Raw genomic sequence first — 16,841 nt, 5'->3', positions numbered from 1 at the left:
TCCACTCAACCAATGACCCTCTCCTACGACTCACCTCTGACATCACTAGACACCAAAATATTGGGCAATGCACGCTCGCTGTCTTCCTCGACATCGAGCGTGCATTTGACAAAATTTGGCATGACGGACTACTATACAAACTGTTAAAAACTGGTTTCCCACCCCAGACAGTACGACTAATTAAAACTCTACTACAAGACAGACGCTGCCAAATTCATATCAATCAAACCGCATCCTCTCCCTTCTCCCCTGAAGCAGGTGTTGCTCAGGGTGGGATTATCTCACCCCTACTCTACTCCCTATACACCACCGATGTCCCTACCCCGACAAGACCAACAGAACAACTCCAACTTTACGCAGACGACACAGCATACTGGACTTCTGGACCCTCGACTAACTCTATCAACAACCAGACAGCGACCTTCCTGACAAAACTAGAACTCTGGATGCGACAATGGCGCATTAAACCCAACCCAACCAAAACCCAACTCATCCTCTTTAAGCACCGCAACATCCACAACAAATCCGTCCAAAACCCTAACCACATCTCCCTCATGCTGTGGGGCATCCCACTCACCCTATCCTCCCAAGCCAAATACCTTGGTGTCCAGCTCGATAAACACCTTAACCTGAGCAACCACATCAAAGAAACCTTAAACAAGGTCCGACAACGACAATCACTTATCAGACGTGTCCAAGGCAAATTCTCTGGCTGTAGCGACAAGACTGCCATTCACACCTACAAAACATTCGTCCGCCCACTCTTCGAGTACGCAGCAGCCCCCCTCGCCTGCCTCTCAAAGTCTCAAGCCGAAAGGATCTACCGCGCAGAGAGACGGATTATTCGCAGCATCCTCCGGCTCCCCCCCACTACCCCCAGACAAGAAGCCTACGAAGAGGCCAAATTAGTTCCCCTCCAAACACGGCTTGCAAATCTCAGAGCCCGATACGGCAAAAGCACACTCACCTCCCGACCCGACCTACACACAATATACACACACAGACCCCGACACATAAACAGACCGAAACACAAATACACCTACCCACCCAGAACAATTCTAAACAACACTTTACACACTTTTCCAGAGATAATACACCAACACGAACACACTAGACAGCTACACATAATGAACAACGACACTCCCACTCCCCCTCACCTACAAGCACTAAATCCAGACCGTCCCCCACCGTAAAACCGCCCCAATAATAATAATAATGATTGAAACAAGCAACAATGCACCTCCTCCACCGCTGTCACCCTGGAAACGGAAACTGAAACTGGAACTTGAAATGGTACAACCATACCAAAAAACTGACGCCAGTAAAAATATATAACGCAGAAAAATCAACAAATACCACAAAATAAGAACATTACAAACTGTTAGTGATTAAAGAATGAATAATGTATGACCAAAACTTAAACCAAAATAAGTAACACTGTATCTATTGTATTTAGTCCATAAGTTAGTTTTAAGTATACCTGAAATAAAGAATATAAGCAATGTAAATCACCCAAACCTTTGGCCCCAATAGAGCGAAAGCTCTCCAGCGGCCCACCCGTATCCCTTCAGGAGCGGGAATGAAGAGTATAAAAAAAAAAAAAATAAAAAAAAAAAAAATAAAAAAAAAAAAAAAAAAAAATAAAAAAAAAAAAAAAAAAATAAAAAAAAAATAAAAAAAAAAAAAAATAAAAAAAAAATAAAAAAAAAAAAAAAAAAAAGCTGGGCGCCACAACCGTAGCCGACTCGCTAGCGCCGGGTGAGGAGCTTGCCTTGCTTTCTGTTTTTTATATTATTGTGGTTGAGACGCTTGAAGAAGAAGAATGACAGGCCGCGGCAAGGGAGGAAAGGGGCTCGGCAAGGGTGGCGCCAAGCGGCACCGCAAGGTGTTGCGCGACAACATCCAGGGCATCACGAAGCCCGCGATCCGCCGCCTGGCGCGCAGGGGCGGCGTGAAGCGCATCTCTGGTCTGATCTACGAGGAGACGCGCGGAGTGCTGAAGGTGTTCCTGGAGAACGTGATCCGCGACGCGGTGACGTACACTGAGCACGCCAAGCGCAAGACTGTGACGGCCATGGACGTGGTGTACGCCCTGAAGAGGCAGGGGCGCACCCTGTACGGTTTCGGCGGTTAGGCGGTGTGAGACCGAAGGAAGGAAAGAGAGATAGATTGAAAAACGGCCCTTTTCAGGGCCACCACAGTGTTCGGAAGTTGAAAAGTGCGAAAGAGTCTGTGTTGCTGGTTTTTCTTTTCCTTTTTAGTCTACTTGGCCTTTTAGTTTTGTTTGGAGTTTTTTTTGACGTGGTGTGCGGTGCGGTTGGGAGGGAAGGAAGCGTGCCCTTGCGTTGTGTGAGCTCCTTCCTTCCTTCCTTCCTTCCCCTCCCTCTTTGCTTGTATGCTTCTTGTCGGTGGATGGGCTGTGTGTTGCGGCGCGGCTGAGCGCCGAGGGGTTATTTTTGAGGTGTGTTGTTGTGCGCCACGTGTGCTGGTTAATGGTCGCGAGACTGTGCGTGCGTGGAGTTGAGTGGAGGAGGTGGCCAAGTACGTGTGTACAAGATGGCGGCGCCTGTGTGTGTAAGAAGGAAAAAAAAACCGTACACAGAGAGAGAGAGAGAGAGAGAGAGAGAGAGAGAGAGAGAGAGAAAAGTGGTGCGACGAACGACTGGAATTCTGCTTTGGACGTAGGTTTGTGTGGTGGCCCTGAAAAGGGCCGATTGTGTTTTGTTTTTTGAGCCGAGGCGGCAAATGGCGCGCTGCGTGCCAAGGGAGCACGCGGCGGTTGCCGATTGCGCTGTCTCTCTTTTAGGCCTTCTTCTCGGTCTTCTTTGGCAGCAGGACGGCCTGGATGTTGGGCAGGACACCTCCCTGTGCGATGGTGACGCCCGACAAGAGCTTGTTGAGCTCCTCGTCGTTGCGTATGGCGAGCTGCAGGTGGCGCGGGATGATGCGCGTCTTCTTGTTGTCGCGGGCCGCGTTTCCGGCCAGCTCGAGCACCTCAGCCGCGAGGTACTCCATGACGGCGGCGAGGTAGACGGGCGCCCCGGCGCCGACGCGCTCGGCGTAGTTTCCCTTGCGCAGGAGGCGGTGGATTCTGCCGACCGGGAACTGGAGCCCAGCCCTGCTTGAGCGGGACTTTGACTTGCCCTTGACTTTGCCTCCCTTTCCGCGTCCGGACATGGCGATGGGCTAGTTTGGAAAGAAGCGAGAAAGAAAAAGCACAACGCCCCAAACGGTGCGAGCCGCAGCGAGTCGAGCAGCGGAGTGCGTGCCGGCGCCGGCGGGGTGGGGGTCCTTTATGGGCTCGGGTGCGGCGGCCGGTTGCGCGCGCGCCCCATTGGTCGGCGGCCGCAGCAGGGCGAGCTGGTAAAGGTGCGGCGGCGGCGTGCGGCGGGTGCCACTGTGTGGGGAGACGCTGACTGGAGCGGAGCGCCTGACTGACTGACTGACTGCGCGTGCCTGCCTGCCTGCCTGCCTGCCTGCCTGTTTGTTCGTGATGCCGCCCAAGACTAGCGGGAAAGCCGCCAAGAAGGCTGGCAAGGCGCAGAAGAACATTTCGAAGGGCGACAAGAAGAAGAAGCGCAAGAGGAAGGAGAGCTATGCCATCTACATCTACAAGGTGCTGAAGCAGGTGCACCCTGACACGGGCATCTCTTCGAAGGCGATGAGCATCATGAACAGCTTCGTGAACGACATTTTCGAGCGCATTGCGGCCGAGGCTTCTCGCCTGGCGCACTACAACAAGCGCTCGACCATCACGTCCCGCGAGATCCAGACCGCTGTGCGGCTCTTGCTGCCTGGCGAGCTGGCCAAGCACGCGGTGAGCGAGGGCACGAAGGCGGTGACCAAGTACACGAGCTCCAAGTAAGGAGGTGGCTCTTGGAAATAGGAGGCTCGTCCGCGGCGCGGCGAAGAAAAGAAAAAACGGCCCTTTTCAGGGCCACCAAAATGCCTTTGCGGGAAGGGCGGAATTGTTGTTGTTGTTGTTGTTGTTGTTGTGAGCGGGTGGACGGGCGGCACAGCTGTAGCTGTAGCTTGTGGTGTGGTGTGGTGCGGCGCCGGCGCCTTTGGTTTTGGTGTGACGTTGGGATACGCACTTTAGGCCACAGCCGGGTCGTGGGCGTGGGTGTTTCGAGACGTGTTGGTGTTAGGGGGGCGGATCGCTGGAGTTGGCTTGTTTGATATATATATTTTTTTTTTTTTTTTTGTCCCCTTTGTATGGTATGGCCGGAGGTGTGGAACGGAAAGCAAACCGCGATTGTCGGATGTCACACCGTTGGTGGCGAGGGTGAGAAACACGTTGCCGCCTACAGCTGCTTCTACGCCGAGCGGGTGGGTTAAGTTAGTAGTTGGTTGGTTGGGCGACGTAAAAGTGGAGCGTGGAGGTGTGTGTGAACGTGAGGAGACACGCATTGCATTGTATTTGTACGCGCGAGGTGAGTTAGGAGACCACGCGCCACGACGTACGGTGCCCTCTTTCGACCTGACGTCTGACGTCTGGAGGCGGTGTCGTCATTCTGGATGTACGTGTATTTTCCGCTCAGTTGAGTGAGGTGACGCGAGACGACGGCGTCGGTGGTGTTTTTGTTTTGTTGTTGGCGCCCCGGGGATGAAGAGGGGCACCCGACGGTAACGAGAGGTTGCACTTTGTGATCGGTCGAATGTCCGGGGAGCGAGGAATAGGGTGGGGGGTTGAAAAGAAACGCCAGTGTAGGGCAACGGGACGGTGAACGTTCCCGTGGTGTCGGAGGTGTGCAGTGGGGGGGAGGAAAAAAAAAAAGCGCGTAACGGCGCGGCTGCCGTGGTGGAAACGTTCTCTCCAACTGTGGTGGTGTCCCCTGTGTGTTTTGTTGTTCTCTATATCGTGTGTCCCCTCGCACAAGACGCTCTCTGGGCGGGTTTGATTCATTCATTTTTGCATAGTCACGTAGCGTAGAATGGAATGCGCAAGAGTTGAGTGAGACTGGCGACGGTATATGGTCTGAGCAGCGTCAGCTGCACTGCACTCCCCGGAAAAGAATCTTGGATGCCGTGCTAACTGAAATTTGGTGGACGGGGTTCTCAAGGCTGTTTTGCTATTTTCTTGTTTGTTTGTCTCTAGTTAAGATGGTGAAATGACGTCGAAGAAGCAGTATTGCAAATACTGTTATGGAAATGCCCTAGTTTGATGAAAGGAAATGTGTGTTGAATATACAGGATGGTAAAGACCAAGTGCGTTGAAAGAAACGTTGTGAAGGAACGAACGTTCCCTGAATTGGTTTCTTTTTGTTCCCGAGTTGTGTACAATGGACGACGGTTGTGCCATATCGCAGCATTGCATCATCCCCAGGTTTGATTTCAATTGAGCGATAAAAAAAGGAAAAAGAGAAGAACAAGAACACTATCGAAATGGTCTATGGTGTGTGACCCACAATTGTTGTCTTTAAATCACTTACCCAACCATGTCGTAAAAATATTTTTTTTTTTTTTTTTTTTTTTTTTTTTTTTTTTACAGTGGCTGCCGAATGACCTAGATGTAACAGAGAGAGAGAGAAACACATGGCGTGTCAGATGTTTGTTTTCTTTTCCCCCCCCCCCCCCCCCTCTCGTCAAGTGGCAAATGCGAACACCGTCAGCTGTAATTGACGATCGACACTAGTATGGCGCGAAAAGGGGGTGCGACCTGTGCAGTTGTGGGTGAAACTTTGGGTGATGGGCTGTCATGCGGCATCGCGTGCGTTCATTACCCCTCGGCGGCGGCGGCGGCGGCGGCGGCGGCGCCGCAGCTCCGTCCAGCTCGCGCTCTCGGAAACAACCCTCTCGTAATGCCGCGTCTCCTCCGTCACTGCAATTTTCAAAGGGAAACCTGTGTGGCCGGTGGGGGTGTGTCAACCGTTGGCCCTCAAGCTCCGCCGACAAAAAGTGTTGAGTGTATCCAGTGTGAGAGAGGTTGACGCTTTTCGTGGTGTGTGTGTGTGTGTGTGTGTGTGTGTGTGTGGCAATGTTTTGAAAAGTTTGCAACGTACGTTAAGAAGTGTTGACGCTGAAACTTGCGGGCTGTGTGGCCCTGGTGGTTGGCTGGCTGGAGACGCGGGCGTGTCCAGTCGGTCGGTTGTTGTGGCTGAAAGGTACGTATACGGTTCCGCCGTCCCGTCGGAACTGCGTCTGTCTGGAAGGTATGACGTGACGTGCAGTTTTTATTAGGTCAGCCCTTGTTGTGTATTGTTCCATTTGTTGCTCACTCGTCACCCGTATTTGGTGTGGCGATGTATGTGGACGTACTGCTGGATCAGTGTCAGGGTTTCCGTGGGAGGTGTTGGTTGGGTTGGATTTGCCTGACACGGCTGAGTCCGCAATTGGCCTGCCGTTCGTTGATGCGATATGTGGGTTCTGAGGAAGAATGTGTACGAGATAGTTGCCCCTGCCCTGCCCTTTCTTTCGCGTTCGTGTGTGCCCCCCTTGTTGTGTAGTGTGGGTTGAACATGGTTCTTTACCGAGTGGGGGGGAATGGGATGGACGGATCCGTTGCTGTTGCTGTCACCGTCAAGACAACGCACGCACGCACGCACGCACCCCTGTCCTACGAGAAGGTGTGTCAACCGGGGTTTCGGTAGTCGTGTGTGTAGGGGACGGGGAGAAGCAAAGTGGAGAGTGCGGCACGGGCAGAGAGTGGAATTGGGGCGCGTTGATGTTGGGAAACATGCCCCAAGGGTTGCGGGATGATGTGGCGGTGAGAGCGGGGGGCGGGGGAGAAAAGAAAAGCGAAAAAGAACTAAGGAAGAGGAGGAGGCGTGCGTGTGCGCAGTGGCGGGGCCCCAAAGACCTGTCGTGTGGTGTCGGCCGAACGCGAGCGCGAACGCGAACGCGAACGCGTGTGCGGGGCAGCGTCGGCACGGAGAAGCGAGGAGGAGAGAGAGAGAGAGAGCTGGTCTGATGGGTATTTTTTACCCCCTGTACTCGAAGGACCGGATCTGTCCTTGATCCCTGCCTTCTGTCTGATTATGTTGGGTAACAAAATGATGGGATGATAGGGTCTCTTGGGTGTGTGTAGATGTTTGTTTGTTTGAGTGAGTGTTATGGTGTTTGTATTTTATTTTTGTTTATCATGGTATGTTGTAGTTTGTGGTGTTTTGTCGTGATGGGAAATGTCGTTCTTGGGTCGGGTGGATTTTGGTCCCAGATTTCTGATGAGTGGGTGGTTCGAATCCGTGGTTTGGTGGAAAAAAAACAAAAAAAAAAAAAAAAAAAAACTTTATGGATTTTTCTTTGGATGATTTCCGGGATTTTGATTGAGTATGTTATGGTTTGTGTATATGTCTCGGTTTGTCTGGTACCGGCCGGCATCAGCAGTAATTCTGAAGTATTTGTTCTGCACCCTTTTTTACTCTTGTTATGTTTGGTGTCTGCGGCCATTGACGAGATTTTTCAGAGCCGTAAGTGATGGCTGGTTCCTATGACGGTTTTGAAGATTTTCTTTTTGGCGCGCATATTTATTCTGTTTCCTTTGATGATTGGGTACAGTCTGAATATTGCTGCTGCAGCCTTGTTACAAACGTGTGTAACATGGTCTCTAAATGTCAACCTCTTGTCCAGCTTGATGCCTAGATACTTTATTGTGCCTGACCATGGAAGATTGTTATTTCTGAGGCGTATATGCAGGTTAGGAGGTATTCTTTTTGAATGTGAATCGTATTGTATTGCTTGGGTTTTCTCCGCGTTTATTGTTTTTTTGGTTAGCCCATTTCTGGATGGATTGTAGGTGTTGCTCTATTTTTGTGACTCTATATTGCAGGTTAGAACTGCTGCGGTAGACTGCAGTGTCGTCTGCAAATAGTGACAAGTGTCCTCCCAGCTGTTTGTTTGTGTATATTGAGTAGAGAATGGGCCCCAGCACTGAGCCTTGCGGGACTCCAGCCTCTATGGATCTAGTGTTACTTGCCGCTCCTGGTACATGGACATAGAATGCTCTGTTGCGGAGAAAAGAAGCAATAATGTGGATGGGGCAGTTGTACTGGTGGAGCTTGTAGATAAGGCGTTATCCGAATGCTTTTCCAATGTCAAGCAGGACTGCTCCAGTACTGTGTCTAATGTTTCTGGCCTGACATATGTGCTCGACTAGTCTGGTCACCTGGTGGGTGGTGCTGTGTTCTTCGCGGAATCGGAATTGTTGTGGGATGATTATGTTGTTATCCTTTAAGAATTGAATTTCTTCAGTTCAGTTTGAATGAGCTTTCCGAGAACCTTTCCAAGGAAGTTGGCCTATAGTTTTGCGGAAATAATAAGTCCTTGTTTGGCTTTGGTAATGTGATGACTCGGGCCTGTTTCCAAGTAGTTTAGTCTGAAGCAAGCATTATATATTGATGTTAGATAGATAATTGATAGTTGCTGGAGGTAGGTGATGTAGTAGTTGCGGTTTGATGGAATCTGGGCCTGATGCCTTCTTAGGATGTGTGTATGTTTGTGATGTGATAAGATACGGGGTTTCTGCGTTTATTGGATTGTGAAAGATGTTCTGATCGGGGCACTTAGGATGCGGTTTTACCCTTCTGAGTACCATTTCCTGGTGGTCATCAGTTTCGTCATCTACCGCTTCTGGTGCTTGGAATTGCCTTTCTAGTGAATCCGCCAGTGCTTCAGCTCGGTCTGTGGGGTCGTTCCTTCCCCATGTAGATGTAGATGTTTCGTGTCTAGTTTACGAGTTTTAAGAAATTTCCAGAATTTTTCCTGGTCCCTTCCTGCTTCTCGTAACGTTTCCTCCCACGCCTCGCTACGGTGGTTTTCGGAGCTCTCTTTTTGATCCTCCCGGCCAATTGCTCTGATTTTCGTCGGTCGGCTGGGTCCCTGTAGTTTTGCCATCTCTTTCTGGCGCGCGCGGGCTGCGGTTGGCGCCTTTGGTGGCAACGGCCGGGGCAAGCAGCGGTGTGTGGTGTGGTGCGGGGCGGGCAGGGGCAGTGGTGGTTGACGGATGGCCTGGGGGCCGAAAAACGGGCCGGCCGGCGGACGGATGTTGAGAGAGGCGGCGCGCACGCGTCTCGCGCGGACACAGGCGCCACAGCGTTGATGATTGGAAGGAGGTGCGGTGCGGGGATGGGCCCAGGAAAAAAGACGGTCGTGGCCCCTGTCTTGGGTGCGTGTCGACGTCAGCACCGTCGGTGTGGTGTGGTGTGGTGTGGTGTGGTGTGGTGTGGTGTGGTGTGGTGTGGGCAGGGAGGGGGGAAAAGCGGGCTGCGGGCTGCGGGCTGCGGGCTGCGGGCTGCGGAGGGAATGGTGGTGGGGAGTAGGCACACATGTGGGCGGGCGCAAAATCGGCCGGTGCCCGTAAACCGCGGCGGGATATTGGGTGGAAAAGAGGGAAATTGTAGAAAGGAAAACAAGCGGAGGGGGCGAATGTGGTGGGGTGGGGGGACGGGCGGGGGCGAGGCGACAGCTTGCTTTTTCTTTTTCATTTTATTTTATTTTGTTGTAGTGTTTTTGTTTTTTTTTGTTTTTTTGCGTGTGTGTGGCCTTGGAGAGGCTGGTCTTGTCTGGCTTACGCTTTGGGTGCGTGTGTTGGTACTTTTTCGTTTTTTCTTGTTCTGCAGAGCAGGGGCGGGGCGGTGGGAACGGCTGGCTGGCTGTGCCCAGAGGAGGAGGAGACGCTGGCGGCGGGCCCGGCTCCTGGGGCTGCTGTTGCATGCGCTGTGCAAAGAAAGGAAGAGTGGGTTTGTTTGGCTGGTGAAGTGCATTATTTAAGTGTGGGCTTGCCGGCCTGGCTCCGATGCGCAGGTAGATAGATGCCGGCGGCGACCGCAGGCAGGCGCGTTGTGTGTACAGAGGGACGAGCCATGTGTTTTGCAAGCAGGACGTGGCGTGCCGAGTGGAGAGGAGGCGGCGGCTCGGCTCGGTTCGGCCCGGTCCGGCGGTGCCGCGCTGTTGTCGCGGACGTGAGCGCCCCCTGGCGGGCGGGTGGTTGGCGGCGGCGTGGTGGACGCGTGTGGCAGTTGTGTGCACGGGTTGCTTGGGCGAGTGAGCAGTGGCTGGCGGTGTTGGCGCGTCGTCGGGGAGGTATGTGTTGCGGCCGCGTCTGCTGCGCGCTGCGTCGTTGTGTCGACTGTGTGTGGGCGTGGGCACGTGTGCTCTGGCGAGGGCGTCGTAAAAAAGTGGGTCGCGGTGTGCGTGCGTAGCCCGTGATGATGTATTGTGCGTCGCGTCGTTGTGTGCGAAACGGATGCCGAGAGGTGTGTGGTGAGTGCGAAGCGCGAATGTGCGGCGTTTGGCGGTTTCGGTGTGTTTTCTGTTTTTGCGGCGTGAGAGTGGGGCTGGCTGGCTGGCTGGCTGGCTGGCTGTTTGTTGTTGGTGTTGCCTTGTGTGTGTAGGTTGATGGCGCGACGCGGAGGGGACGCCGTTTGCTGCGTGCCTTGCCTCGCGTGTGTTGGCGCGCCGTGCATGTGTTTGGGTCGTGGGGGCGGTGTTTTTGTTTGTATTTGGATTTTCATTTTTTGGCGTGTTGTGTCGTGTATGGCAAGGGCGAGAGGAGTAGTGCGGTAGTGTCGTTGCGGCACGGGCGTCTGGTGGGGCTGTGCGTCGTGGCGGGGAAGGTGTGTAGGTTGCGGCGATGCGGCGAGCCCAGCCCGTCGTTTGACGGTGTGCCGGGTGAGTTGCGCTGCGAATCGAGTGTGGCGGGAAGGGAGCTGCGTGGCGCCTGCGTCCGTTGGCAGCAGGGGCTGTGCCTTTTGAGAGTTTGTTTGATTTCGGGACGACGACGACGACGACGACTGGTTGGTTGGTGGGTGGGGTGGCGTGCACGTTTGTCGTACTGGGCGAGTCGATTGCCTGCCGGCTGGCGAAAGGTGCGCCGCCGCCCGTCTCTCGCGCTCTGTGTTGTTTTTTTTTTTTTTCTGTGTGTGTCGGCTGCGTTTTTGTTTGCGGTGCGCGCGAAGACGGTGGTGCCGAAAGTGTGCCGGCGTGGCGTTGCGACCGCGACGAGCCGCGGGCGCGCCATTTGGCTGGTGTTGCGTGAAGAGCGGCTGTGTACGGGTAGTGGCTGTAGCCGTACGTGTACGTGCACGTGCATCCGGCCCGGCCGCCAGCCCAGCCCAGCCCAGCCCAGCCCAGCCCAGCCGAGTCGGGTGAGCGGAGGCCGACACGTGGTGGTGCTGTGCTCTCTCGGCTCGGGGGGGTTTGTGTGTGTGTGTGTGTGTGTGCGTGCGTGCGTGTGTGTCTCGTTCGCTCTCCGGAATCTGCTCGTTCTGCTGATCCCCGCCTGTCGGCGTCGTTTATTTTTACTTATTTATTTTTTACCTGTTGTTTGTTTTTCGACGTCGTCTTGCAGTTTTGTCCTTTGCGGCGTGCCGACGACCCGCCGCGCGACCTTATGAAACCCCAAAGCGTGGCGTGGCGTGGCGTGGCGTGGCCGAGCCGCAGCAGCTAAGGGGGTGCGGCCGCCTCGACGCCTTAACCTCCTAAACTTCTTTAAGCCGTTAACGCAGCCACCTAAACTAACGTAACCTAACGTAAGCCCTTAGGCCAACCCCCAAGTCGCCTTAACCTAACGTACGTGACCGCAACCTTAGCTTAACGCCTACGTTAAGACGTGACGTCACGTCAACGCTTAACCTAACCCTGACGCCTTCTTAGCCTAACCTGACGTAACCTAAGGTAAGGTAACCGTTGAAAGAAAGAAACCACCTTTGTTTTGACGTTGAGGCGTGTAAGGTCGGCTGTGAGGGCAGATTCGGTGTGTCTGTAGTTGGGGCTGGCTGGTAATTTATTTTGTTTGTTTGTTTATCGTTGTCTTGTTTTCGCCTGTGGCGGGGGGGTTGGCGCTCCGTCGGCCGGTGCCATGTTGCGCAGGCGGCGATCGTAAAAAAGTAGAAAAAAAAAAAGAAAAAAGAAAAAAAAAATGTGTTGGAAGGGCTGTGGGTGTTGGCGGGCGAGGCGAGAGGAGGAGGACGGCCCGCGGCCGTGGCCCGACGGCTGCGGGCCGATCGGGAAAACGGCGGAAGGCGATGGGGCGGCGGAGGTGCGTTTGTGCACGGCCGTCATCGCCGCACGACTCGGCTCGTGTGGCTGTGGCGCCGGCCGCGGTGGCCGGGCTGCCGCGGCGACGGTGTGGGAGTTTTGACGAAGGTTTGGCCATTGTGGCGGGTCGTCGGCTGGGGCTGTGGGGGCGGCATTTGGGCGGGGGCGGCGATTCTCGGCGGGCCGACCCAGGCTGTGGCGCGCGGTGGCTGCAGTTTGGCCGTGGTTTGCGGCGCCGCCGCGGCGACTGGTTGGCGACCGTGGTGTCGGTGTGTGTAGCCCCATCCTCGGTGGTTTGAATGGCGCGGGTGGTTGCGGCGCAGGTTGGGGGCTGCTCCGGGCAGGCTGTCGGACGTTGGGCGGTAGCAAGCGCGGGAGGCGCGGCGCGGCGGCGCGGCGGCGCGCCGAGTGGCGGCCGCTCTCTCGGCCGTCCGCGCCCGCCCGCGACACTGGCTGGGCCAGGCGCGTGCGCGGCTATTCTCTGCTGCGCGCCCCTCGCTGTTGTGCGTCGTCGAAGGAGAGAAGGAAGCGAAAGCAAGGGGAAAAAAGAAAAGAGAACAGGCAAAAGATGGCAGACCAGGCGGCTACGAACGAGACTGCCGCGGCACCCGCCGCCACCGGCACTACGAAGAAGGCCAAGTCTGCGTCGTCTGCGAAGAAGCCGCGCGCCAAGCCTGCGCACCCGCGCACCTCTGAGATGGTGACGGCCGCCATCAAGAGTCTGAAGGAGCGCGGCGGGTCGTCGCTGCAGGCGATCAAGAAGTACATTGCCGCGCACTACAAGCTGGACGCGGAGAAGCTGGCGCCCTTTATCAAGAAGTACCTCAAGTCGGCCGTCGTGGCTGGCGAGCTGGTGCAGACGAAGGGGAAGGGCGCGTCGGGCTCTTTCAAGCTTGCCGGCGCCGGCGGCGGGGCGGCCGAGGGCGGCAAGGCTCGTGGTGGCGGCGGTGGTGCGAAGAAGAAGCGCGCCGCTCCGGCCAGCAAGGAGAAGAAGGGGGCCCGTGCGGCCGGCGCAAAGAAGGCTGGCGGCGTGAAGGCGGCGACCGGTCGGAAGGCGGGCGCCGCCAAGAAGGCGTCTGCGGCGTCGGCCGCTCCCGCGGGTGCGAAGAAGGCGGCTGCGGCCAAGCCGGCCAAGGCCAAGTCGCCGTCGAAGGCGAAGAAGGCCGCCAAGGTTCCGACGAAGAAGCCGAAGGCGCCGCGCCCGAAGAAGGCGACGGCGACGCCGTCTAAGGCGAAGGCTTCGCCCAAGAAGAAGAAGTAAAAAGGGCAGGGAAGGGTTGGCGGTTGACACCGTCGCCTGGAGGCCGGCGCGCAACCAGAGGCTGTCGCGCGGTCCCGGACAAAAACAAAAACGGCCCTTCTCAGGGCCATCAAAGCACGTCGGGAAGGTGTTGATTGTCGTGTCGTGTCGTGGTCGGTCGGTTGCCTTGTTGTCTGTCTGTCTGTCTTGCTTGCTGGCGTTTGTTTGTTTCATGTGTGGATGGTGGTTGGATTGTGGGGTCGTTGGCGGGCGTGGGCGGCGGCGCCGCGGTTGGTGTTACACAAAGTGTATTTTACTTTTATTATTTTTTACCTATTTATTTTGCGCCGCGTTTGTTTGTTTGTTTGTCTTGGTGGTGGTTTTGGAATAGTCTTTTTTGCTTTGCTTTGCTTTCCGGGCGTCACGTTTTGTGCCGTGGCCTGTGTGGGTGGCGCTATTGACGCTTGCGACTTGGTTCGGCCGGTGCGGTGCTTTTTTCTTTTTTTTGGAAACGGCGGCGCCGGGCCGGGCCGGGGGTGGGACGACTGGACTGGAGAGTGAGTGGGGAACTAGTCGTTGCGACCGACAAAGTTTTGCTCGCGACGGAGAGACGTTAGTGGCCCTGAAAAGGGCCGTTTTGTTTGTTTGGCGGTGTGCGGGTTTAGGCGCGCTCGCCGCGGATGCGGCGCGCGAGCTGGATGTCCTTGGGCATGATGGTGACTCGCTTGGCGTGGATTGCGCACAGGTTGGTGTCTTCGAAGAGGCCGACGAGGTAGGCCTCGCTGGCCTCCTGCAGGGCCATGACTGCGGAGCTCTGGAAGCGCAGGTCGGTCTTGAAGTCCTGGGCGATCTCGCGCACTAGGCGCTGGAATGGCAGCTTGCGGATGAGCAGCTCTGTGCTCTTCTGGTAGCGCCTGATTTCTCGCAGGGCGACGGTGCCCGGCCTGTAGCGGTGGGGCTTCTTGACGCCGCCGGTGGCGGGCGCGCTCTTCCTCGCCGCCTTGGTGGCGAGCTGTTTGCGCGGCGCCTTTCCGCCGGTGGACTTGCGGGCCGTTTGCTTTGTCCGGGCCATGGCTACTGCGGATGCGGATGCGGCGTGGAGGATATGCGTGCGCGACGGCGTCCGGTGCTGCCTTGACAACGGGCCCGCGCGCCCCGGGTGCTGCGCTTATATGCCCTCGGTGCGCGGTGGTGGGGGGAGGGGAGGGCGGGCCGCGGGGCCCCAGAGTCTATATAGGGGGGCGGCGCGCGCGCTGGGCGCCACAACCGTAGCCGACTCGCTAGCGCCGGGTGAGGAGCTTGCCTTGCTTTCTGTTTTTTATATTATTGTGGTTGAGACGCTTGAAGAAGAAGAATGACAGGCCGCGGCAAGGGAGGAAAGGGGCTCGGCAAGGGTGGCGCCAAGCGGCACCGCAAGGTGTTGCGCGACAACATCCAGGGCATCACGAAGCCCGCGATCCGCCGCCTGGCGCGCAGGGGCGGCGTGAAGCGCATCTCTGGTCTGATCTACGAGGAGACGCGCGGAGTGCTGAAGGTGTTCCTGGAGAACGTGATCCGCGACGCGGTGACGTACACTGAGCACGCCAAGCGCAAGACTGTGACGGCCATGGACGTGGTGTACGCCCTGAAGAGGCAGGGGCGCACCCTGTACGGTTTCGGCGGTTAGGCGGTGTGAGACCGAAGGAAGGAAAGAGAGATAGATTGAAAAACGGCCCTTTTCAGGGCCACCACAGTGTTCGGAAGTTGAAAAGTGCGAAAGAGTCTGTGTTGCTGGTTTTTCTTTTCCTTTTTAGTCTACTTGGCCTTTTAGTTTTGTTTGGAGTTTTTTTTGACGTGGTGTGCGGTGCGGTTGGGAGGGAAGGAAGCGTGCCCTTGCGTTGTGTGAGCTCCTTCCTTCCTTCCTTCCTTCCCCTCCCTCTTTGCTTGTATGCTTCTTGTCGGTGGATGGGCTGTGTGTTGCGGCGCGGCTGAGCGCCGAGGGGTTATTTTTGAGGTGTGTTGTTGTGCGCCACGTGTGCTGGTTAATGGTCGCGAGACTGTGCGTGCGTGGAGTTGAGTGGAGGAGGTGGCCAAGTACGTGTGTACAAGATGGCGGCGCCTGTGTGTGTAAGAAGGAAAAAAAAACCGTACACAGAGAGAGAGAGAGAGAGAGAGAGAGAGAGAGAGAGAGAGAGAAAAGTGGTGCGACGAACGACTGGAATTCTGCTTTGGACGTAGGTTTGTGTGGTGGCCCTGAAAAGGGCCGATTGTGTTTTGTTTTTTGAGCCGAGGCGGCAAATGGCGCGCTGCGTGCCAAGGGAGCACGCGGCGGTTGCCGATTGCGCTGTCTCTCTTTTAGGCCTTCTTCTCGGTCTTCTTTGGCAGCAGGACGGCCTGGATGTTGGGCAGGACACCTCCCTGTGCGATGGTGACGCCCGACAAGAGCTTGTTGAGCTCCTCGTCGTTGCGTATGGCGAGCTGCAGGTGGCGCGGGATGATGCGCGTCTTCTTGTTGTCGCGGGCCGCGTTTCCGGCCAGCTCGAGCACCTCAGCCGCGAGGTACTCCATGACGGCGGCGAGGTAGACGGGCGCCCCGGCGCCGACGCGCTCGGCGTAGTTTCCCTTGCGCAGGAGGCGGTGGATTCTGCCGACCGGGAACTGGAGCCCAGCCCTGCTTGAGCGGGACTTTGACTTGCCCTTGACTTTGCCTCCCTTTCCGCGTCCGGACATGGCGATGGGCTAGTTTGGAAAGAAGCGAGAAAGAAAAAGCACAACGCCCCAAACGGTGCGAGCCGCAGCGAGTCGAGCAGCGGAGTGCGTGCCGGCGCCGGCGGGGTGGGGGTCCTTTATGGGCTCGGGTGCGGCGGCCGGTTGCGCGCGCGCCCCATTGGTCGGCGGCCGCAGCAGGGCGAGCTGGTAAAGGTGCGGCGGCGGCGTGCGGCGGGTGCCACTGTGTGGGGAGACGCTGACTGGAGCGGAGCGCCTGACTGACTGACTGACTGCGCGTGCCTGCCTGCCTGCCTGCCTGCCTGCCTGTTTGTTCGTGATGCCGCCCAAGACTAGCGGGAAAGCCGCCAAGAAGGCTGGCAAGGCGCAGAAGAACATTTCGAAGGGCGACAAGAAGAAGAAGCGCAAGAGGAAGGAGAGCTATGCCATCTACATCTACAAGGTGCTGAAGCAGGTGCACCCTGACACGGGCATCTCTTCGAAGGCGATGAGCATCATGAACAGCTTCGTGAACGACATTTTCGAGCGCATTGCGGCCGAGGCTTCTCGCCTGGCGCACTACAACAAGCGCTCGACCATCACGTCCCGCGAGATCCAGACCGCTGTGCGGCTCTTGCTGCCTGGCGAGCTGGCCAAGCACGCGGTGAGCGAGGGCACGAAGGCGGTGACCAAGTACACGAGCTCCAAGTAAGGAGGTGGCTCTTGGAAATAGGAGGCTCGTCCGCGGCGCGGCGAAGAAAAGAAAAAACGGCCCTTTTCAGGGCCACCAAAATGCCTTTGCGGGAAGGGCGGAATTGTTGTTGTTGTTGTTGTTGTTGTTGTGAGCGGGTGGACGGGCGGCACAGCTGTAGCTGTAGCTTGTGGTGTGGTGTGGTGCGGCGCCGGCGCCTTTGGTTTTGGTGTGACGTTGGGATACGCA

At 56.3% G+C, this 16,841-nt stretch overlaps 1 protein-coding gene across 1 annotated transcript in view; it reads right to left on the bottom strand.

Moving 5' to 3' along the window:
* Positions 1 to 578: 578 nt before the first annotated feature.
* Positions 579 to 16,841, bottom strand: part of LOC126321759 (immunoglobulin A1 protease autotransporter-like) — a 32,962-nt gene continuing 16,699 nt past the window's right edge. The window contains exons 3-4 of the mRNA XM_049994213.1: positions 968 to 980; positions 579 to 652 (exon numbers count right to left, since the gene is read on the bottom strand). Of these exons, the coding sequence (XP_049850170.1) occupies positions 579 to 652; positions 968 to 980 (87 nt within the window). The remainder of the gene's footprint in view (positions 653 to 967; positions 981 to 16,841) is intronic.

This window comes from Schistocerca gregaria, unplaced genomic scaffold (assembly GCF_023897955.1).
Source record: "Schistocerca gregaria isolate iqSchGreg1 unplaced genomic scaffold, iqSchGreg1.2 ptg000762l, whole genome shotgun sequence".
Classification (NCBI taxonomy): Eukaryota; Metazoa; Arthropoda; class Insecta; order Orthoptera; family Acrididae; genus Schistocerca; species Schistocerca gregaria.
This window is presented reverse-complemented; position numbering and strand designations above follow the sequence as displayed.